The 20,450-nt window shown below is 38.2% G+C and overlaps 2 protein-coding genes across 3 annotated transcripts in view; one reads left to right on the forward strand and one right to left on the reverse strand.

Annotated features, from left to right (window-relative positions):
* Positions 1-20,450, reverse strand: part of LOC133651091 (neural cell adhesion molecule 1-like) — an 881,445-nt gene that overhangs the window by 176,468 nt on the left and 684,527 nt on the right. The gene's annotated exons all lie outside the window — the stretch shown is intronic.
* Positions 1-20,450, forward strand: part of LOC133651093 (F-BAR and double SH3 domains protein 2-like) — a 53,604-nt gene that overhangs the window by 29,803 nt on the left and 3,351 nt on the right. The window contains exons 11-19 of the mRNA XM_062049033.1: positions 11,458-11,574; positions 11,870-11,968; positions 12,941-13,093; positions 13,177-13,314; positions 16,023-16,106; positions 16,185-16,368; positions 16,435-16,658; positions 17,724-17,928; positions 17,995-18,059. Of these exons, the coding sequence (XP_061905017.1) occupies positions 11,458-11,574; positions 11,870-11,968; positions 12,941-13,093; positions 13,177-13,314; positions 16,023-16,106; positions 16,185-16,368; positions 16,435-16,658; positions 17,724-17,928; positions 17,995-18,059 (1,269 nt within the window). The remainder of the gene's footprint in view (positions 1-11,457; positions 11,575-11,869; positions 11,969-12,940; positions 13,094-13,176; positions 13,315-16,022; positions 16,107-16,184; positions 16,369-16,434; positions 16,659-17,723; positions 17,929-17,994; positions 18,060-20,450) is intronic.

Here is a 20,450-nt window from a genome sequence, read left to right on the forward strand (position 1 = left end):
GTGTCCATACTGGTCTGCCACTATTTTCGGTTTGTTTGCCATTGCAGTGACAGATGATATTCTTGCAATTTTTCATAAACGAAAAAACCTACCTTCCTTGTCGACATGATACCACCTGCCACTAGCTAGATAAGCCCACCCGTTGTATTTGCCCAGCACTTTGAGCAGGCTTCGCTACACTTCTTAATATGCATTCTGGAACTCTTGTCAATTGTCCATCAGACGTGGGTGGTGTAAGTTTATTTTGTTTTTCTTCAGCAGATAGGCTGACCTGGCATGATGTTGCTGGGTGTTGTGTTAGCATTATGGCTCGTGTAGCCATGCTAGTGTTGCTAACGTTTAACCTCATTCGTGATTGGCATTGTGGTTATGATAGACTCTAAAGGGGTATTAAAACATTTATATATATTGGTATAATTAAAATTTTACCACCAGTGTTAGAAGTTCCATCTGTTTAAATTTTGCATTTTTGAAGCTTCCAGTGTAACTGAAGACTTGATGTTTTTCGTGACCATGGTTTGACCTCGGACATCACTTCAGAGGCTTATTAGGCAATAATGCAGTGGTCTCCAAACTGCGGCCCGAGGGCCATTTGCAACCGACAGCATGGTTTTTTTTGGCCCGCGACAAATTCTACAGACTGTTGTCTGTAGCTGTTGTCTTTTTAGGACCCATATGGATTTATCAAAATTGACAAAACTTGTCAAAAAGCGAAAAAACCCAGAAAAAGGCAAGTGCCCTGTAGCGCTGAGAAGTGACCAGTAGTGTACTGCGCAGCAACTGATGTGGAGGGCTCCGCCTCCCAAAATTTTTGGGTCACAAAATGAATGAATGAGACCTGGTGTGCACACAGATGCATATTTGGCTGGATCTAAAGTGTTTAAATCAAAAAGTTAGCAATTAGATGGGTGCGTAATTGAAGTTGCACTATATATGAGTAAAAAGTAGATCATGTATACCAGGGGTCACCAACGCGGTGCCCGCGGGCACCAGGTAGCCCGTAAGGACCAGATGAGTCGCCCGCTGGCCTGTTCTAAAAATAGCTCAAATAGCAGCACTTACCAGTGAGCTGCCTCTATTTTTTAAATTGTATTTATTTACTAGCAAGCTGGTCTCGCTTTGCCCGATATTTTTAATTAAGAGAGACAAAACTCAAATAGAATTTGAAAATCCAAGAAAATATTTTAAAGACTTGGTCTTCACTTGTTTAAATAAATTCATACATTTTTTTACTTTGCTTCTTATAACTTTCAGAAAGACAATTTTAGAGAAAAAATACAACGTTAAAAGTGATTTTAGGATTTTTAAACACATATACCTTTTTACCTTTTAAATTCCTTCCTCTTCTTTCCTGACAATTTAAATCAATGTTCAAGTAAATGTTTTTTTTTTTTATTGTAAAGAATAATAAATACATTTTAATTTAATTCTTCATTTTAGCTTCTGTTTTTTCGACGAAGAATATTTGTGAAATATTTCTTCAAACTTATTATGATTAAAATTCAAAAAAATTATTCTGGCAAATCTAGAAAATCTGTACAATCAAATTTAAATCTCATTTCAAAGTCTTTTGAATTTCTTTTAAAATTTTTGTTCTGGAAAATCTAGAAGAAATAATGATTTGTCTTTGTTAGAAATATAGCTTGGTCCCATTTGTTATATATTCTAACAAAGTGTAGATTGGATTTTAACCTATTTAAAACATGTCATCAAAATTCTAAAATTAATCTTAATCAGGAAAAATTACTAATGATGTTCCATAAATTCTTTTTTTTAATTTTTTCAAAAAGATTCGAATTAGCTAGTTTTTCTCTTCTTTTTTTCGGTTGAATTTTGAATTTTAAAGAGTCGAAATTGAAGATAAACTATGTTTCAAAATTTTATTGTAATTTTTTTCGTGTTTTCTCCTCTTTTAAACCGTTCAATTAAGTGTAAATATCATTAATTATTAATAATAACATAGAGTTAAAGGTAAATTGAGCAAATTGGCTATTTCTGGGAATTTATTTAAGTGTGTATCAAACTGGTAGCCCTTCGCATTAATCAGTACCCAAGAAGTAGCTCTTGCTTTCAAAAAGGTTGGTGACCCCTGATGTACACAATGGCGCTTCTTAAAAACACACACTGAACACAGCTCAGGAGCATTAAATGGGGATTGTACTTTTTGGGAATTTTGCCTATTATTTACAATCATGTAAGACACATATGTTTTCCTTTTTTTATGCACTCTAAATAGTAAGAAAATGCGATCAAAAGTCCGCTTACTATTGAGCCTTTGAGAGTTGCTCTATTCTGCCTATAAAAGTCCTTAAAAACATCCAAACACCTCCATTAAGGTTTTATAAACACGCTATAAGTATATACACTATATTGCCAAAAGTATTTGGCCACCTGCCTTGACTCACATATGAACTTGAAGTGCCATCCCATTCCTAACCCATAAGGTTCAATATGATGTCGGTCCACCCTTTGAAGCTATCACAGCTTCCACTCTTCTGGGAAGGCTGTCCACAAGGTTGTGTAGTGTGTTTATAGGAATTTTCCACCATTCTTCCATAAGCGCATTGGTGAGGTCACACACTGATGTTGGTCGAGAAGACCTGGCTCTAAGTCTCCTTTCTAATTCATCCCAATGGTGTTCTATCGGGTTCAGGTCAGGACTCTGTGCAGGCCAGTCAAGTTCATCCACACCAGACTCTGTCATCCATGTCTTTATGGACCTTGCTTTGTGGACTGGTGCACAGTCATGTTGGAGGAGGAAGGGGCCTGCTCCAAACCGTTCCCACAAGGTTGGGAGCATGGAATTGTCCAAAATGTTTTGGTATCCCGGATCATTAAAGGTTCCTATCATTGGAACTAAGGGGCAAAGCCCAACTCCTGAAAAACAACCCCATACCATAATTCCTCTTCCATCAAATTTCACACTCGGCACAAGGCAGTCCGAAATGTAGCGTTCTCCTGGCAACCTCCAAACCCAGACTGGTCCATCAGATTGCCAGATGGAAAAGCGTGATTCATCACTCTAGAAAACACGTCTCCACTGCTCTAGAGTCCAGTGGCGAAGTGCTTTACACCACTGCATCCGACGCTTTGCATTGGACTTGGTGATGCATGGCTTAGATGCAGCTGCTCTGCCATGGAAACCCATTCCATTAAGCTCTCTGTGTACTGTATGTGGGCTAATTGGAAGGTCACATGAAGTTTGGAGCTCTATAGTAACTGACTGTGCAGAAAGTCGGCGACCACTTTGCACTATGCACTAGGAGCGAGGAAATTTCACGACTGGATTTGTTGCACAGGTGGCATCCTATGACAGTTCCACGCTGGAAATCACTGAGCTCTTGAGAACGACCCATTCTTTCACAAATGTTTGTAGAAACAATCTCCATGCCTAAGTGCTTGATTTTACACCTGATTCTGATCATTTGGATGGCTAAATACTTTTGGCAATGTAGTGTATGTAATGTAGTAAAAGGCACATTTATAATAACATTTAAAATGTACTAATTTCGCTCATTTTAAGCATATGCGGCGCGTTAATTTCAAAAACACTACAAGACTTTTGCTTTTTTTTGCCACTACATTATGGTTGAAACTCACTGCAGACTTCATGAGAGCCAACAAACATAATAAAACATTACTTACTGTATAGTGTCATTAACATGCCGACTGTTATAGTCTTGTTATAATCTTGTTATAGTCACATTTAGATGAAGAATGACTCATCTTTTTGTGTCGTTCTCGCCATTTTCCGGGTCTAAATTTCCTATCTGAGTGTCCCAACTTGTCGAAATACGTCCTCATCCTTCTTCTATCTGGGTGAGAGTCATTATTTATGCTCTACAGTAAATTCCCACACTCAAGGAAGCTAGGCAGCAGCTTACCACTCGATCATGTCAACATTGGAACACAAGCTTGTGTCTGCGTTAGCGCTTATAATAACAATATCACTAATACTTGGTTAATATTCAAGTCACAAAATGTAAATGGTATATTGTTGCCGGTTTTTGGATGTTATTCATTGGGATGTATGTGCGGAATAGATTACCTCCTATTGGCTCTGTTGTAAGCAGACTTTTATTTACTTTTATTTAGGAGTTGGAATGCATTAAAAATAAAATACATCCGTCATCATGTCTTTCATAATGATTGTGAACGATAGGCAGAATTCCCAAAAAAGTGCAGTTCCCCTTTAAAGCTACAAACACAAACCGACGTGTTCACAGTAAGGCTTACTAAAATCAATCAATCAAAGTTTATTTATACAGCCCTTAATCACAAGTGTCTCAAAGGGCTGCACAAGCCACAACGACATCCTCTGCTCAGATCCCACAATAGGGCAAGAGCACTTTTAAATGGTCTAAATTTCAGTATTGGGGTTGGATTTTAGATCACACACTTCTATTACACCATTATGGGACCTCTGAGACCAGAAAAAAGGTCAATATTGCACGTTTTACGATCACTCAAGTGCAAAAAGATGTGTTTATTTCAAGTGCTCAGTTGTATTTCTTCCTTTTAAATGTGACTTGTGTGTTGTGTTGCAGCATGACTACATTACATCACTCAGTCCCACTTGTGGTCTTTATCAAAGTCTGTCACAGAGCCAACAATACTGTAGTTATAAAAAGCTGAATGACCTTTGCATCACACGTAGTGCTGTCACTATATTAAGTAGGTCTCATAGAGCTGTCCTCTTGCACAACCACTGATTACTTTTTTTTTATCCCCTCCCTGTATTTATATTTCATATACATGCACGCACGCGGGCGCGTGTCTTCACCAGCTCTCCGCGGCGCTCGTCCACACTGGACAATTTGTTCAAACTGCAAACGGTGGCGTTGTTTTCATTGGACGTCAAACAAGCGGCAGCCTGTTCCTAAAGAAAACATTAACGGCGGGCACACAAAAACCCCGCCCTCGCATCCCCTCCCCTCGCGCCGCTTTGGCCAGACTGAGGGATCCGGTAAAGGGGACGGAGCCCAAAAAGCAAAGCGTGAGGGAGGGGCAGGACGTAGGCCGGCCCCTGTGAACAGGCCATGTGTGAAAAGGAGCCATTGTGAGTGGGCCTCATCGCAGTGCACTGACCTTCCCCGCCCCTCTCGACACACACTGATGCTGTCATGTGGAAATATCTTAATGCAGGTTTTGTACCCCCCCCCCCCCAACCAAAACCCTACAAGAACTTGTTGCTCTTAAAAAAAATTTGCTCAATCATTGCAAAGACAGCTGCTTCGCATGCCTTCATTGGGCAATTAAGAGCCGCTGTTTCCATCACACTGACATCATCTTTCTGGAAGGAATGTGTTCCTGCATGGCTAACGCGCTCTTCTTCTTGTCTCTAGTCCGTCCTGGCACAAGACCTTTGTGGGCCACAAAGAATGTCAGGAAGTCAAATAGAGATGCAGGCAGCCAGTCAAAGACTTGATCCCTTGTCCGGCCCACAAATACGACTCCAGTTTGGAACTTGTTAGCGACTAGCATCTTTTCTGCAGTCAGTCCTTACAAATAACTGCAATTTCATAAAGAGGATTTTTGACTAGTGATTTGCAGTAGATTGTAAAAAAAAATAAAAATAAGCAGCAGTGCACATATAGAAGATCTTTGACTATCCATCCATCCATCCATTTTCTACAGCTTGTCCCTTTTGGGGTCACGGGGGGGTGCTGGAGCCTATCTCAGCTGCATTCGGGCGGAAGGCGGGGTACACGCTGGACAAGTCGCCACCTCCTCGCAGGGCCAACACAGATAGACAGACAACATTCACACTCACATTCACACACTGGGGCCAATTTAGTGTTGCCAATCAACCTATCCCCAGGTGCATGTTTGAATAGTGTTTATAAATTAAGTCTTTAAAAACAGCAGAGCGCTCCTATAGTAGAGGACCTTTGGCTACAGTTTTTGGCTGTACATTCCTAAAAACAGCAGACTGTCACAATTTTTCACAAATCATGAGTGATCTTTTACTTATAGTTTTTGCAGCAGGTCTTTAAAAACAGCAGAGTGCTCCTGTCACATACAATACTTTTTACTTACATTTTTGAAGTAGGTCTTTAACAACAGCAAAATGCTCCTGTGTAGAGAATCTTTGGCTAGCAGTTTTGGCTGTACATTCCTAAAATCAGTAGACCGTTACAAAACATGGTAGATGTTTCATTTGAGATTTTGCAGCAGGTCCTTGAAAACAGCATAGCATTCCAATCATATTGCAGTCTTGGCAGTAGATTCCTTCCATCCTTAAAAACAGCAGAGCATTCCTGTTCTATCAATGATCTTTAACCAGTGTTTTTGCAGTTGGTCTTTAAAAACAGCATAGCGCTTCTATATTAGAGGACCTTTGGCTAGTGGTTTTGGCAGTATATTCCTAAAAACAGTAGACTTACAAATCATGAGAGGTCTTTAAAAACAGTAGAGTGCTCCTATCGCATACAAGACGTTTTACTTACATTTTTTAAATAAGTCTTTAAAATAAAGCAGAACGCTACAGTGTAGAGGATCTTTGGCTAGCGGTTTTAGCAGTACATCCCTAAAAACAACAGACCGTTACAAATCATGAGAGATTTTTTATTTGGAGTTTTTGCAGCAGTTCTTAAAATTAGCACAGTGCTCTGATGTTGGTCTTTAAAAACAGCATAGCGCTTCTATATTAGAGGACCTTTGGCCAGCGGTTTTGGCAGTATATTCCTAAAAACAGCAGACTGTTACAAATCATGAGAGGTCTTTAGAAACAGCAGAGTGCTCTTGTCGCATACAAGAAGTTTTACTTACATTTTTGAAATAGGTCTTTAACAACAGCAGAATGCTCCTGTGTAGAGGATTTTTGGCTAGCGGTTTTTGCAGTACATTACTAAAAACAGCAAACTGTTACTAAACATGGGAGGTCTTTTATTCAAGTTTTTGCAGCAGGTCCTTGAACACAGCAAAGCATTCCATTCATACCATATTTTGGCAGTACATTCCTTCCATCCTTAAAAACAGCAGAGCATTCCTGTTCTACATTTGTATCAATCATCTTTAACCAACGTTTTTGAAGTTGGTCTTTAAAAACAGCATAGCGCTTCTATATTAGAGGACCTTTGGCCAGCGGTTTTGGCAGTATATTCCTAAAAACAGCAGACTGTTACAAATCATGAGAGGTCTTTAAAAACAGCAGAGTGCTCCTGTCACATACAAGACGTTTTACTTACATTTTTGAAATAGGTCTTTAAAAACAACAGAATGCTCCTGTGTAGAGTATTTTTGGCTAGCGGTTTTTGCAGTACATTCCTAAAAACAGCAAACTGTTACTAAACATGGGAGGTCTTTCATTCAAGTTTTTGCAGCAGGTCCTTGAACACAGCAAAGCATTCCATTCATACCATATTTTGGCAGTAGATTCCTTCCATCCTTAAAAACAGCAGAGCATTCCTGTTCTACATTTGTATCAATCATCTTTAACCAACGTTTTTGAAGTTGGTCTTTAAAAACAGCATAGCGCTTCTATATTAGAGGACCTTTGGCCAGCGGTTTTGGTAGTATATTCCTAAAGACAGCAGACTGTTACAAATCATGAGAGGTCTTTAAAAACAGCAGAGTGCTCCTGTCGCATACAAGACGTTTTACTTACATTTTTGAAATAGGTCTTTAACAACAACAGAATGTTCCTGTGTAGAGGATTTTTGACTAGCGGTTTTTGCAGTACATTCCTAAAAACAGCAAACTGTTACTAAACATGGGAGGTCTTTCATTCAAGTTTTTGCAGCAGGTCTTTGAACACAGCAAAGCATTCCATTCATACCATATTTTGGCAGTAGATTCCTTCCATCCTTAAAAACAGCAGAGCATTCCTGTTCTACGTTTGTATCAATCATCTTTAACCAACGTTTTTGAAGTTGGTCTTTAAAAACAGCATAGCGCTTCTATATTAGAGGACCTTTGGCCAGCGGTTTTGGCAGTATATTCCTAAAAACAGCAGACTGTTACAAATCATGAGAAGTCTGTAAAAACAGCAGAGTGCTCCTGTCGCATACAACACGTTTTACTTACATTTTTGAAATAGGTCTTTAACAACAGCAGAATGCTCCGGTGTAGAGGATTTTTGGCTAGCGGTTTTTGCAGTACATTACTAAAAACAGCAAACTGTTACTAAACATGGGAGGTCTTTTATTCAAGTTTTTGCAGCAGGTCCTTGAACACAGCAAAGCATTCCATTCATACCATATTTTGGCAGTAGATTCCTTCCATCCTTAAAAACAGCAGAGCATTCCTGTTCTATCAATGATCTTTAACCAACGTTTTTGAAGTTGGTCTTTAAAAACAGCATAGCGCCTCCATAGTAGAGGACCTTTGGCTAGCGGTTTTGGCAGTATATTCCTAAAAACAACAGACAGACCGTTACAAATCATGAGAGATTTTTTATTTGGAATTTTTGCAGCATTTCATTAAAATTAGCAGAGTCCTTCTGTTGTATAGAGTATCTTTCACAAACATTTTTTTAAGTAGGTCTTTAAAAACAGCAGAACGCTACTGTGTGGAGGATCTTTGGCTCGTGTTTTGGCAGTACATTCCTAAAACAGCAGACTGTTAGAAAACAAGGGAGATCTTTCATTTGAGTTTTTAGTATACAGGAGAGTATAGCGGATCTTTTACTAGCATTTTAATTTTGTATATTCCTAAAAAGCGCAGTTAACTCCTGTTGTATAGTGGATTTTTTACCAGCAGTTATGGAGTAGGTCTTTTAAAAATGGCATAACTCTCTTGTAGTGCAGGATCTTTGGCTGGCAATTTTTTGGCAGTAGAGTCTTAAAAACATCAGTGTGCTCCTGTTATATAGTTGACATTTGACTAATGTTTTTGAAGTAGTTCTTTAAGACAGTGCAACTCTCCTGCATAGGTTCTTGGGCTAGCTTTTTTGTCGGTACATTCCTAAAAACAGCAGTGTGCTCCTGTCGTATAGTGGATCTTTGATTATAGAAATTGCAGCAAGTTGTTCAAAACAGCAGAGCGATCTATTAATGATCCCTGGTCAGCTTTTTTGAAGTGAGGCCTTTAAATCCTATAGATCCTATAGTAAAGGATCTTTGGCTAGCATTTTTGATGGTATATTCCTAAAAACAGCAGATTGATCCTATTACAAAGGAGATATTTTGACTTTGACTTTTTACTGCAGGTTGTTCCAATTCTATATAGATGATCTTTGTGGTAGTACATTCCTAAAAACAACAGATTGTTCCAAAACATGGAATTATTTTATTTAGGGTTTTTGCAGCAGGTATTTGAAAACAGCAAGACGCTCTTGTAGTAGAGGATCTTTGGCATCCTTTCTGGCAGTACATTCCTAAAACCAGCAGGATGTTCCTAATACAAAGGAAAGTTGCGTTTTTGCTTCAGGTCCTTTAACAACAGAGCATTCCAGTCATATAGAAGATCTTTGCCTTGCGTTTTTGGCAATAGCTTCTTTAAAAATTGCAGATGTCTTCTTTTTTATATTGCACACCTTTGACAAGTGTTGTTGCAGTCGGTCCTTAAAAATCTGAGTGTTCCTGTTCTAGCATTTGTGGAAGTAGATTATTAACAACAGCAGACCACTCCTATTACAAAGGAAATCTTTTAACTTTAGTTTTTGCAGAAGGTCCCTAAAAACAGCAGAGTATTCAGTGACTAGCGTTATGTTTTATTAGCTCCTTAAAAAAGGAAACACACTTCTTATTTTGCAGTAGATTACTAAAAAAACAGCAGATAATTCCAATCATATAGAGCAGTGGTTCTCAACCTTTTTTCAGTGATGTACCCCGTGTGAACATTTTTTTAATTCAAGTACCCCCTAATCAGAGCAAAGCATTTTTGGTTGAAAAAAAGAGATGAAGAAGTAAAATACAGCACTATGTCATCAGTTTCCGATTTATTAAATTGTATAACAGTGCAAAATATTGCTCATTTGTTGTGGTCTTTCTTGAACTATTTGGAAAAAAAGATATACATATAACTAAAAACTTGTTGAAAAATAAACAAGTGATTCAATTATAAATAAAGATTTCTACACATAGAAGTAATCATCAACTTAAATTCCCCTTTTTGGGGATTGTAATAGAGATCCATCTGGATTCATGAACTTAATTCTAAACATTTCTTCACAAAAAAAGAAATCTTTAACATCAATATTTATGGAACATGTCCACAAAAAATCTAGCTGTCAACACTGAATATTGCATTGTTGCATTTCTTTTCACAGTTCTTTTTGACAGACATTTTTTAAAAATCTCACATACCCCTTGGCATACCTTCAAGTACCCCCAGGGGTACGCGTACCCCCATTTGAGAACCATTGATATAGAGAGTAGAGGTGTGCCCCGAAGGCCATTTGCGGCGCGAAGATAATTTTTTAACGGCCCGCTGCACATTCTAAAAATACCACTACAAAAAAACATAAAAAAATGTTTTTGAATAAAAGAGCATACAAGTGAAATGTAATGTGAACAAGTTGTAATGTTGACTCTAATAACACAAAGCTGTTTTTTTCTTTAAAACTGTCATTGCTCAAAAAATAATAATGAATCAAATAAATGTGAATTGTTGACCTATTGAACACTCTAATTACTGTGCATCAAATACTACACTTTAACATATTTTTGGGGGAAAATATAGCATTTTTTGGGTTAAAAAATATTTTTATAACAAGTAGAGCATAAAATAAACAAATAACATTTTTTTTATTTTTTTTTATTAAAAAAAGTCTAATCGATGGACAGATCTTAAGTTGATCTAGAGAATTAAGCGTTGAAAGTAAATCAATTAAAAAATAATGTATGACTTATTTTTAACACTTTTGGTTCCCTTAGACCCTTCTGGTTCCCTTAAAATTTTAGGGGGATTTTATTTTAAACTGTCATTGCTCAAAAAATAATAACAAATCAAAATCAATGTTTTGAATTATTGACCCATTTAATGCTCAAATTACTTCACATCAAATATTTCACTTTTAACATTGTAGGGGAAAATATTGCATATTTAGTGTTTTTGCCTTTATAAATTGGTTTTCTTTAACAAAAACGGCATAAAACAAAAATGTCAAACTTTTTGTTATTGTATGGATCTAAAGTTGATGTAGAGATATAAGCGTTGGGGGGAAAAAATAAAAAATATATATATATATGATTTATTTTCAAAATTTTTATGACTAAGACCCTTCCGGGATCCCGGGATCAAACTTGAGGGGAACCCTAAAGGTAAAAAAAACTGAAATATATATATATATATATATATATATATATGTGGAAAAATATCAAAATGGCCCCTCATGCTTTAAATTTTTCATTGTGCGGCCCTCATTGGAAAAGTTTGATAACACCTGATATAGATGATCTTTGCACTAGGTCCTACAGCAAAAGCACTCTTGTTATGTTGGAGACTTTTCACTTTAAAATATCGTTGTATTCCTTGTCTTCATTTTGGCATGTGTTGTCCTTTTTTGTGTAGGTGACACACTTGCTGAGAGAGAGCGGCACGGCGGAGGAGCACAGCCTGGACAAGGAGGCCAGGAAGTGGGCCAGTCGCGTGGCCCGAGAGTACAAGAGCATCATCCACACGCAGAGGGTGAGGCGTTACGCCATGTTTAATATTGACGTCAACGAGGTGAGGGCTAAAATAGGACAAACAATTTAGGTCAGCCTGATAACGCCAAAGGCCAAATGGTAACCTGCATTCCATAATATTTACTTGGGAGGAACATGATGACAGTTTATCATCCTCATCAAATCACTCCTGACCTCATCTGAGGAATTTTTCCCCACCCACAACACCAGAAACCATGTGATTCCAGTAACCAGGAAATGACTCACACTTAACAAAAAGTAGTGGGTCGTTTTTGTCATGCATGGTCTGTTTGCAGGTTCTGGAGGAATTCGGCGCTCAGGAGAACTCGGAGCACAACGCGGCAGAGCTCGACACCAAGATGGAGGTGGCTCGGCAGAGTCTACGGAGGGCAGAGGTAACACCTGTTGGATTGAGGATCAGCAGGCCTTGTTACTTAACCTGGCCGCAGCACGCCACCTCCTGGTTGAAAAGTGGAATCACACTTTTCTAAAAAAGGAAGAAAAAAAATTGAGTTATGGGTCAATCAATACTTTAAAAAATGATAGTAAAATGTACTCAACAAAAAAGAAGACATTTAAAATTATTATATAAAAGTTAATTCGAAATATAGTACTTCAATAATCATATTTAAATAATTTATAATTATTTTATATCTTTTGATTAAAAATAACTAGATTTATGATTTCAAAATTCAGTTTTCTTGAAAGAAAAAACAAAATGTTGTGAGTTGGGCAAATCGATACTCTAAAATGTGATTAGAAAAATGTATGTATGTAACATAAAAAAGAAGACATTTATCATTATTTTTTAATAGTTCATTTATATATTTTATTTATTTAAAAAAATAAACATTTTTCAAATGTAATTATTAAATTATATTCCATCAAAAATAGGTATTAATTCATTTTAAAATATGCAGAAATTATTTAAGATATTTCATTAATTAAAATAACTCATTTATGTGATTCGAAAATAAGAAATATGTACTGTTTAAATAATTAATTTAAGTAATTGTAAGTGACTTTAGAATAAAATATAGACATTGTATAACACTTTAAAATAATTATATATTTTTTATGTATTTTGTCAATCATAATAATGCTATTATTGATTGATGATTAAAATAGTGTTTAGTTTTTTTTTTTATTAATTGAATAAACACAAAATAACTACAATTATTTTGTAATATGTCATTTATTATATAATTATTTCATAAGGTGTTGATACAGTTTTAAAGATGTTTTTTTTTTTTAATAAGAAAAAATTAAGATTAGTAAAAAATAGATTACTATTATAAGCTATTTAAAAATACTATATACCAAGATATAGGACTAATGTTTGTTTTTATCGCTGGTACTTTTGTCAGACGGTAAAAGCGAAGGCGGAAGCCCGTTTGGCCTTGCTGAGGGAGGCGGGTGTCACCGTGGAAACATGGCTAAAAAGTGCCATGAACCAGGTGATGGAGGAGCTGGAAAATGAGCGCTGGAACAACTTCGGCAGCCACGACCCTTCGCTCTCCGTAAGACATGCCCCCCACTCGCTTAGCGCCCTACGTTTAATACGCCGACGTGACGCTTTATGTTCCTGGTCTCGTTTCGTAAGGGAACCGCCGACCTGGAGCGCGAGGAGGACGAAGAGGAGACGGAGGACAGCGGCGAGGTTTTGGACGACAGCAGCTCCAGCCCCTCCAGCACGTTGAAAAACTACCCACTCACCTGCAAAGTGCTCTACTCCTACAAGGTAAGCTGCCCTTCTTCTTTGTGTCTGTAGAGCAAGTGACCAAACTTTTTCTTTACCAAAGGCCACATATTGAAAAATCAGAAGGACACAGGGTGGCAATTGTGATTTTTAAAATTGTGTCAAAAGGGGTCAAGCCAATCCACTGTATACAGTATAGGCCAAGTAGTATCAAATCAAAGAAAATAGGCCTTCAGTTTACTGTTGATATCAACATTTTAACTTTCCTTGTTTTGTTTTTTTAAATAAGAAAATCTTCCAACCTTTCCACCAAGATTTGCATATTAAGAATTCAAAGCATGTGGGTACTAGGGATGTAACAATATCTACATTTCATATCATAGTTATAATTATTATCAAGCTATTGTTGAAAGTGCTCAAAAAGTACTTTTATAGACACTGGAATATTTTAGTCAATTAGCAATAAGCGCTGGCTGCTTCCTTTTGTAATACAGTTTCACCATGACTTTTTTAAAGTGGTAATCAATCCCGGTTTCACATTAATTAAAAAATAATACTAACTACTTGAAATTTTACCTTGGTTTATCATTTTAATAATAATCGTTTCATCACCAGCAAGGGCCGTTTTGGTTTTTCTTTATTTTATAAAAAAAAATGCTGAAAACAGACATATATAATTAAGACACAACTTTGTGTTTCAGGTTAAAAAGCGTATTATTAAGTACAAACATTTTAGCTTTTTCTTATTATATTACATCTTTTTTTTGGGGGGGGGGGTTCTTAATTTTTTACTGTTGTTGACATAATGCTTGCAGGCCAACAAAACTAGTTCTGTGGGCCGCAAATGTCATCTCGGTTTGGACACTCCTGCTGCTCTCTGATAAAAAAAAATTAACAGCCCTTTGAGACACTTGTGATTTAGGGCTATATAAATAAACATTAATTGATTGATTGATTGATTGAATTAGAATTTTTTTTTTTAAATGTCACTTAGATTAAATTAAAGAAATACATTATTTTATTCATTTAAATAACTAAGACAATTATATATTCAATGTATTTGAAAATGAAATGGTTACGAGAAAAAAAGGGTTTTGGCAGTTCTGCATCGATTAAAGAATAATTTTAATAAAATTGCAGTTTAATTACCTTGAAAAAATTTAGAAACCAGTCATTTACAATTATGTTAATATAAAAAAAAAAGACTGAAAGAAATCACGCGCAAGAAAATATTAATTTAGTATTTATTAATGGTGTCCCAAAACAATATTGATATCTTATATTAATCCGAAATCAGCAAAAAAAGCAAGTATCGGATGTTATTGGCTTGCATCTAAAATGTCTGATATAAGCTCCGATACAGGCAGCCTTTGTGCAAAGCTGGTCAGCCAATTACATCTAAATGTTCTCCAATAAACACACAACTTTGGGTGTATTTTAATCAAGTCATTTACAAAAGGTAAACATGGTAGAGTATATGCTACTATGGGCTAGCGGCTACACGACAGCTAAGCCCACAATAGCACACAAGCTAGACATACGTAATAAGTGTCCTTAGCTGAACCGTATCGCCATCTAGAACATGATATTTATCAATACAAATACAAATATCTAAAAATTGTAGTTGCATATCACTTACAAATACAAAGGCAGAAGTGTATTAGAAATGTTCCAGTAACAAACGTGTCCGCATCATTCAACTTTCTGCGTCATGACCTTAACTTGAATGAATTACCGTGACCACTATGTGTCGCCAAAAAACTAATTATCACTCCACTATAATAAGATTAGTGTTTTTCATACCTCACATTGGTCTCTAAATAATTTCGCTTGATCAAACATCATCTAACATGCCACACTACAAAATAATGAAAGTATACGTGATTTGGGCTGATTTCGTATCAGATAAATATTGTATCGGCCAATATTCAAATATCGGTATCACAAGTGAAAAAGTTACATCGGGGCACCCCTAGTAAGTACAGTATATAGCAGGGGTTCTTAACCTTATTGACTTGGGGGTCCAACTTTTCCTCTACAGAGGGGCCCACTCCAATATTAACACTAAATTACTAATCTTACTCTTCATTTTCATCTTATTCAATAATTTTATCGAACTTACTTACAGTTTAACAGAATAAATATTGTCAAATGATATGAAATAATGTGTAAATCACAAAGATTAATAAAAAGGCTTACGTTAGGCTGATTACAAAATGAATACAAATTAAATATACTGCAAAAGAAGGACTCGTAAATACTGATGAAAAAGACATTTACATAAAATTACGCAATGCTAAAATAAGAAAAAATATAACTTAATGATAAAAAAATTATGTTTCTTAAATAAACTGTCAGTAAAATTAAAGTGCAAATGAAAATACAGCTTCATCATTTAAGTCATATTTTTTGCCCTTTTCTATGACTTTATCTCCAGACTTCTTCTGTCTGATATTTTCATTACCGCCACAAGTGGTGGAAAATTATATTACAACTGAGTACTGCTGTGGCCCATATGGACCACAGCTGATAAACAGATATTTTTTGGGTCCCAGCAATATGGTTAAGAAACACTGGTATACAGTATTTGGATTTAGATTTTAGATGACACCATTTAAAAAAAATACTGAACTGAGGAATTAGAGTTGTGGATTAAAGATCATAGTAAATGCAAAAAGCAGATTTGTGGTAAATGGTGGTTGATTTCCACAACAAACACAATCAAAGTTATGTTGATGTTTGGTCTTCAGGCATCTCAGCCCGATGAGCTGACTATTGAGGAGCAGGAAATATTGGAGGTGATCGACGACGGCGACATGGAGGACTGGTTGAAGGTGCTGTCCCTTGATCCGCTTCCACCCGTCTGTGACTTTTCTTCATCAAGTGAAGATTATTCCTGTTTTCCCCTGCAGGCCAGGAACCGGAGTGGACAAGTGGGCTATGTCCCGGAGAAGTACCTGCAGCTGCCGTCCTCCAACAGCCTGCTGAGCATGCTGCAGTCCTTGGCCGCGCTGGACGCCCGATCGCACTCATCCAGCAACTCCACGGAACCCGAAAGTGAGCTCCCCACCGGCTCCATCAACGGGGACTGCAGCGGTGAGGCCTTCGTTCTTAATCACCCGCCCGTCGCTCAACTCAAGCTCTGCCTCCCTCCGGTCGCAGTCTCCTTCGCCAAGGCTCTGTACGACTACGCCGGGCAGACGGACGACGAGCTCTCCTTCCCCGAGGGCGCCATCATCCGCATCCTGAGCCGGGAGACCCACGAAGACGACGGGTTCTGGGAGGGGGAGTTCAACGGCGTCGTCGGCGTCTTCCCCGCCGTCCTGGTGGAAGACCTGGTCGGCGGCAGCGAGGACGGAGACGGACAGCGAGAGGGCAGCGCTCAGGTGTGGTCACGCAGAGTACAGCAGAACACTCATGTCACGTTAAGGATTTTTGACTGTCGTTAATAATAATAATAAATAGGGATGTCCGATAATATCGGACTGCCGATATTATCAGACGATAAAGGCTTTAAAATGTAATATCGGAAATTATCGGTATCGGTTTCAAAATTATCGGTATCGGTTTCAAAAAGTAAAATTTATGACCTTTTTAAAACGCCGCTGTGTACACGGACGTAGGGAGAAGTACAGAGCGCCAATAAACCTTAAAGGCACTTCCTTTGCGTGCCGGCCCAGTCACATAATATCTACGGCTTTTCACACACACAAGTGAATGCAAGGCATACTTGGTCAACAGCCATACAGGTCACACTGAGGGTGGCCGTATAAACAACTTTAACACTGTTACAAATATGCGCCACACTGTGAACCCACACCAAACAAAAATGACAAACACATTTCGGGAGAACATCCGCACCGTAACACAACATAAACACAACAGAACTAATACCCAGAACCCCTTGCAGCACTAACTCTTCACCAACCCCGCCCACCTCAACCTCCTCATGCTCTCTCAGAGAGAGCATGTCCCAAATTCCAAGCTGCTGTTTTGAGGCATGTTAAAAAAAATGCACTTTGTGACTTCAATAATAAATATGGCAGTGCCATGTTGGCATTTTTTTCCATAACTTGAGTTGATTTATTTTGGAAAACCTTGTTACATTGTTTAATGCATCCAACGGGGCATCACAACAAAATTAGTCATAATAATGTGTTAATTCCACGACTGTATATATCGGTATCGGTTGATATCGGAATCTGTAATTAAGAGTTGGACAATATCGGTATATCTGATATTGGCAAAAAAGCCATTATCGGACATCTCTAATAATAAATAAAGTTACCGGTATATATAATTAAAATATGATGGGAAATGGGAAAGTAGAGAGAAGATGCAGACATGCTAACTTTGTCAGTTCAGCCACATCACCTTGACGACGCTAATTCTTCTTGTAGCGCCACATTGACATTTTTCTGATATTAACCCTTTCATTTCCGTCTTTTAAGTCTTCACCCTGCACGCTGGCCCACTGCGAGCGCTCCCCCCGCAGCCCTTTCCACTCTGGGCCGCTCCACAGCAGCCCGCTGCAGACGCCCACCGTGTCGTCCCCGCAGTCCAGCCCCTGCAGCGCCTCGGCCTCGCCAATCGGGCGACCCCCTTCCTATCACAACGGGCACCACAGGCCGGCGCCGCACAAAAGCCCCTTTCACAGTACGTCGGAACAATCATTCGTACTGTATCGCCGACGTGAACTAAACGATGTTTGCGTCCTTTCAGGTCCCGCCCAAGGCTCCCCTCAGCCTCCCAAGTACCCGGAGGGCAGCTCAGGCACCATTCGACCTGTGAGTAAACCTCTTCAGAGGCACGAGAACACATGCTACAGGGGGTCTGGCTTAGTTTTTGCCTCATCCCTCACTTTAAGCGTGAGTGGAGAATGCGCTACAGACCGGATAAGACCTGATACGTTCAAAAGAGAAAGAGATGATACAGTATTATCTGCTCACAAGTGCTACCTGGTGGTTGTTTGAGCTCACTGCAGCTAGTCCTGGATACTCCCACTCCTTAATGCTTCAGTCACACGAAGGATTCTCACAGAAATTAGGCAAAAATACAACCTGACCCACTGTAGCTTGCTTAGCAGTGTTTTCCTCCACAGTCTTCACTGTGCTGCAGCGTCCCTCAGTCTCCTCCTGGATAAAACATGTCTCTTTATGTCGCACATTGTGTCTTCAATACAGGAATGTGTTTTTCGCTGTACTTTTTAGTCGTGTGGAAACTTTTTTGAGCAAAGATAGGATAAATCTTTATAGTCCACCAAAGTGGAAAATGATCTTTGGCTCACCAATACATATAAAGTGTGTGTGTGTGTGTGTGTGTGTGTGTGTGTGTGTGTGTGTGTGTGTGTGTGTGTGTGTGTGTGTGTGTGTATATATATGTACAGTGTATGTATATATATATATATATATCTATACCGTATATATATATTTATACCGGTACACAGTCATTTACATACACTTGTAAAGAACATAATGTCATGGCTGTTTTGATTTTCCAATCATTTCTACAACTCTTTATTTTTTTGTGATAGAGTTATTGTAGCACATACTTGTTGGTCACAAAAATCATTCATGAAGTTTGGTTCTTTTATGAATTTATTATGGGTCTACTGAAAATGTGAGCAAATCTGCTGGGTCAAAAGTATACATACAGCAATGTTAATATTTGCTTACATGTTCCTTGGCAAGTTTCACTGCAATAAGGTGCTTTTGGTAGCCATCCACAAGCTTCTGGTTGAATTTTTGACCACTCCTCTTGACAAAATTGGTGGATTTCAGCTAAATTTGTTGGTTTTGTGACATGGACTTGTTTCTTCAGCATTGTCCACACGTTTAAGTCAGGACTTTGGGAAGGCCATTCTAAAACCTTCATTCTAGCCTGATTTAGCCATTCCTTTACTACTTTTGATGTGTGTTTGGGGTCATTATCCTGTTGGAACACCCAACTGCGCTTAAAACCCAACCTCCGGGCTGATGATTTTAGGTTGTCCTGAAGAATTTGGAGGTAATCCTCCTTTTTCATCGTTCCAATTACTCTCTGTAACACACCAGTTCCATTTACAGCAAAACAGGCCCGGAAAATATTACTACCACCACCATGCTTGACGGTAGGGATGGTGTTCCTGGGATTAAAGGCCTCACCTTTTCTCCTCCAAACATATTGCTGGGTATTGTGGCCAAACAGCTCAATTTTTGTTTCATCTGACATCACATGGACAAAGATAAGACCTTCTGGAGGAAAGTTCTGTCGTCAGATGAAACAAAAATTGAGCTGTTTGGCCACAATACCCAGCAATATGTTTGGAGGAGAAAAAGTGAGGCCTTTAATCCCAGGAACACCATGCCTAAATTTACACAATAATAATCTTCTACAATTCTATAAATACAAACCCCGTTTCCATATGAGTTGGGAAATTGTGTTAGATGTAAATATAAACGGAATACAATGATTTGCAAATCCTTTTCAACCCATATTCAATTGAATGCACTACAAAGACAAGATATTTGATGTTCAAACTCATAAACTTTTTTTTTTTTTGCAAATAATAATTAACTTAGAATTTCATGGCTGCAACATGTGCCAAAGTAGTTGGGAAAGGGCATGTTCACCACTGTGTTACATGGCCTTTCCTTTTAACAACACTCAGTAAACGTTTGGGAACTGAGGAGACACATTTTTTAAGCTTCTCAGGTGGAATTCTTTCCCATTCTTGCTTGATGTACAGCTTAAGTTGTTCAACAGTCCGGGGGTCTCCGTTGTGGTATTTTAGGCTTCATATTGCGCCACACATTTTCAATGGGAGACAGGTCTGGAATACAGGCAGGCCAGTCTAGTACCAGCACTCTTTTACTATGAAGCCACGTTGATGAACACGTGGCTTGGCATTGTCTTGCTGAAATAAGCAGGGGCGTCCATGGTAACGTTGCTTGGAAGGCAACATATGTTGCTCCAAAACCTGTATGTACCTTTCAGCATTAATGGCGCCTTCACAGATGTGTAAGTTACCCATATCTTGGGCACTAATACACCCCCATACCATCACAGATGCTGGCTTTTCAACTTTGCGCCTATAACAATCCGGATGCTTCTTTTCCTCTTTGGTCCGGAGGACACGACGTCCACAGTTTCCAAAAACAATTTGAAATGTGGACTCGTCAGACCACAGAACGCTTTTC

Source organism: Entelurus aequoreus, linkage group LG05, assembly GCF_033978785.1.
Source record: "Entelurus aequoreus isolate RoL-2023_Sb linkage group LG05, RoL_Eaeq_v1.1, whole genome shotgun sequence".
NCBI classification, from domain to species: Eukaryota; Metazoa; Chordata; class Actinopteri; order Syngnathiformes; family Syngnathidae; genus Entelurus; species Entelurus aequoreus.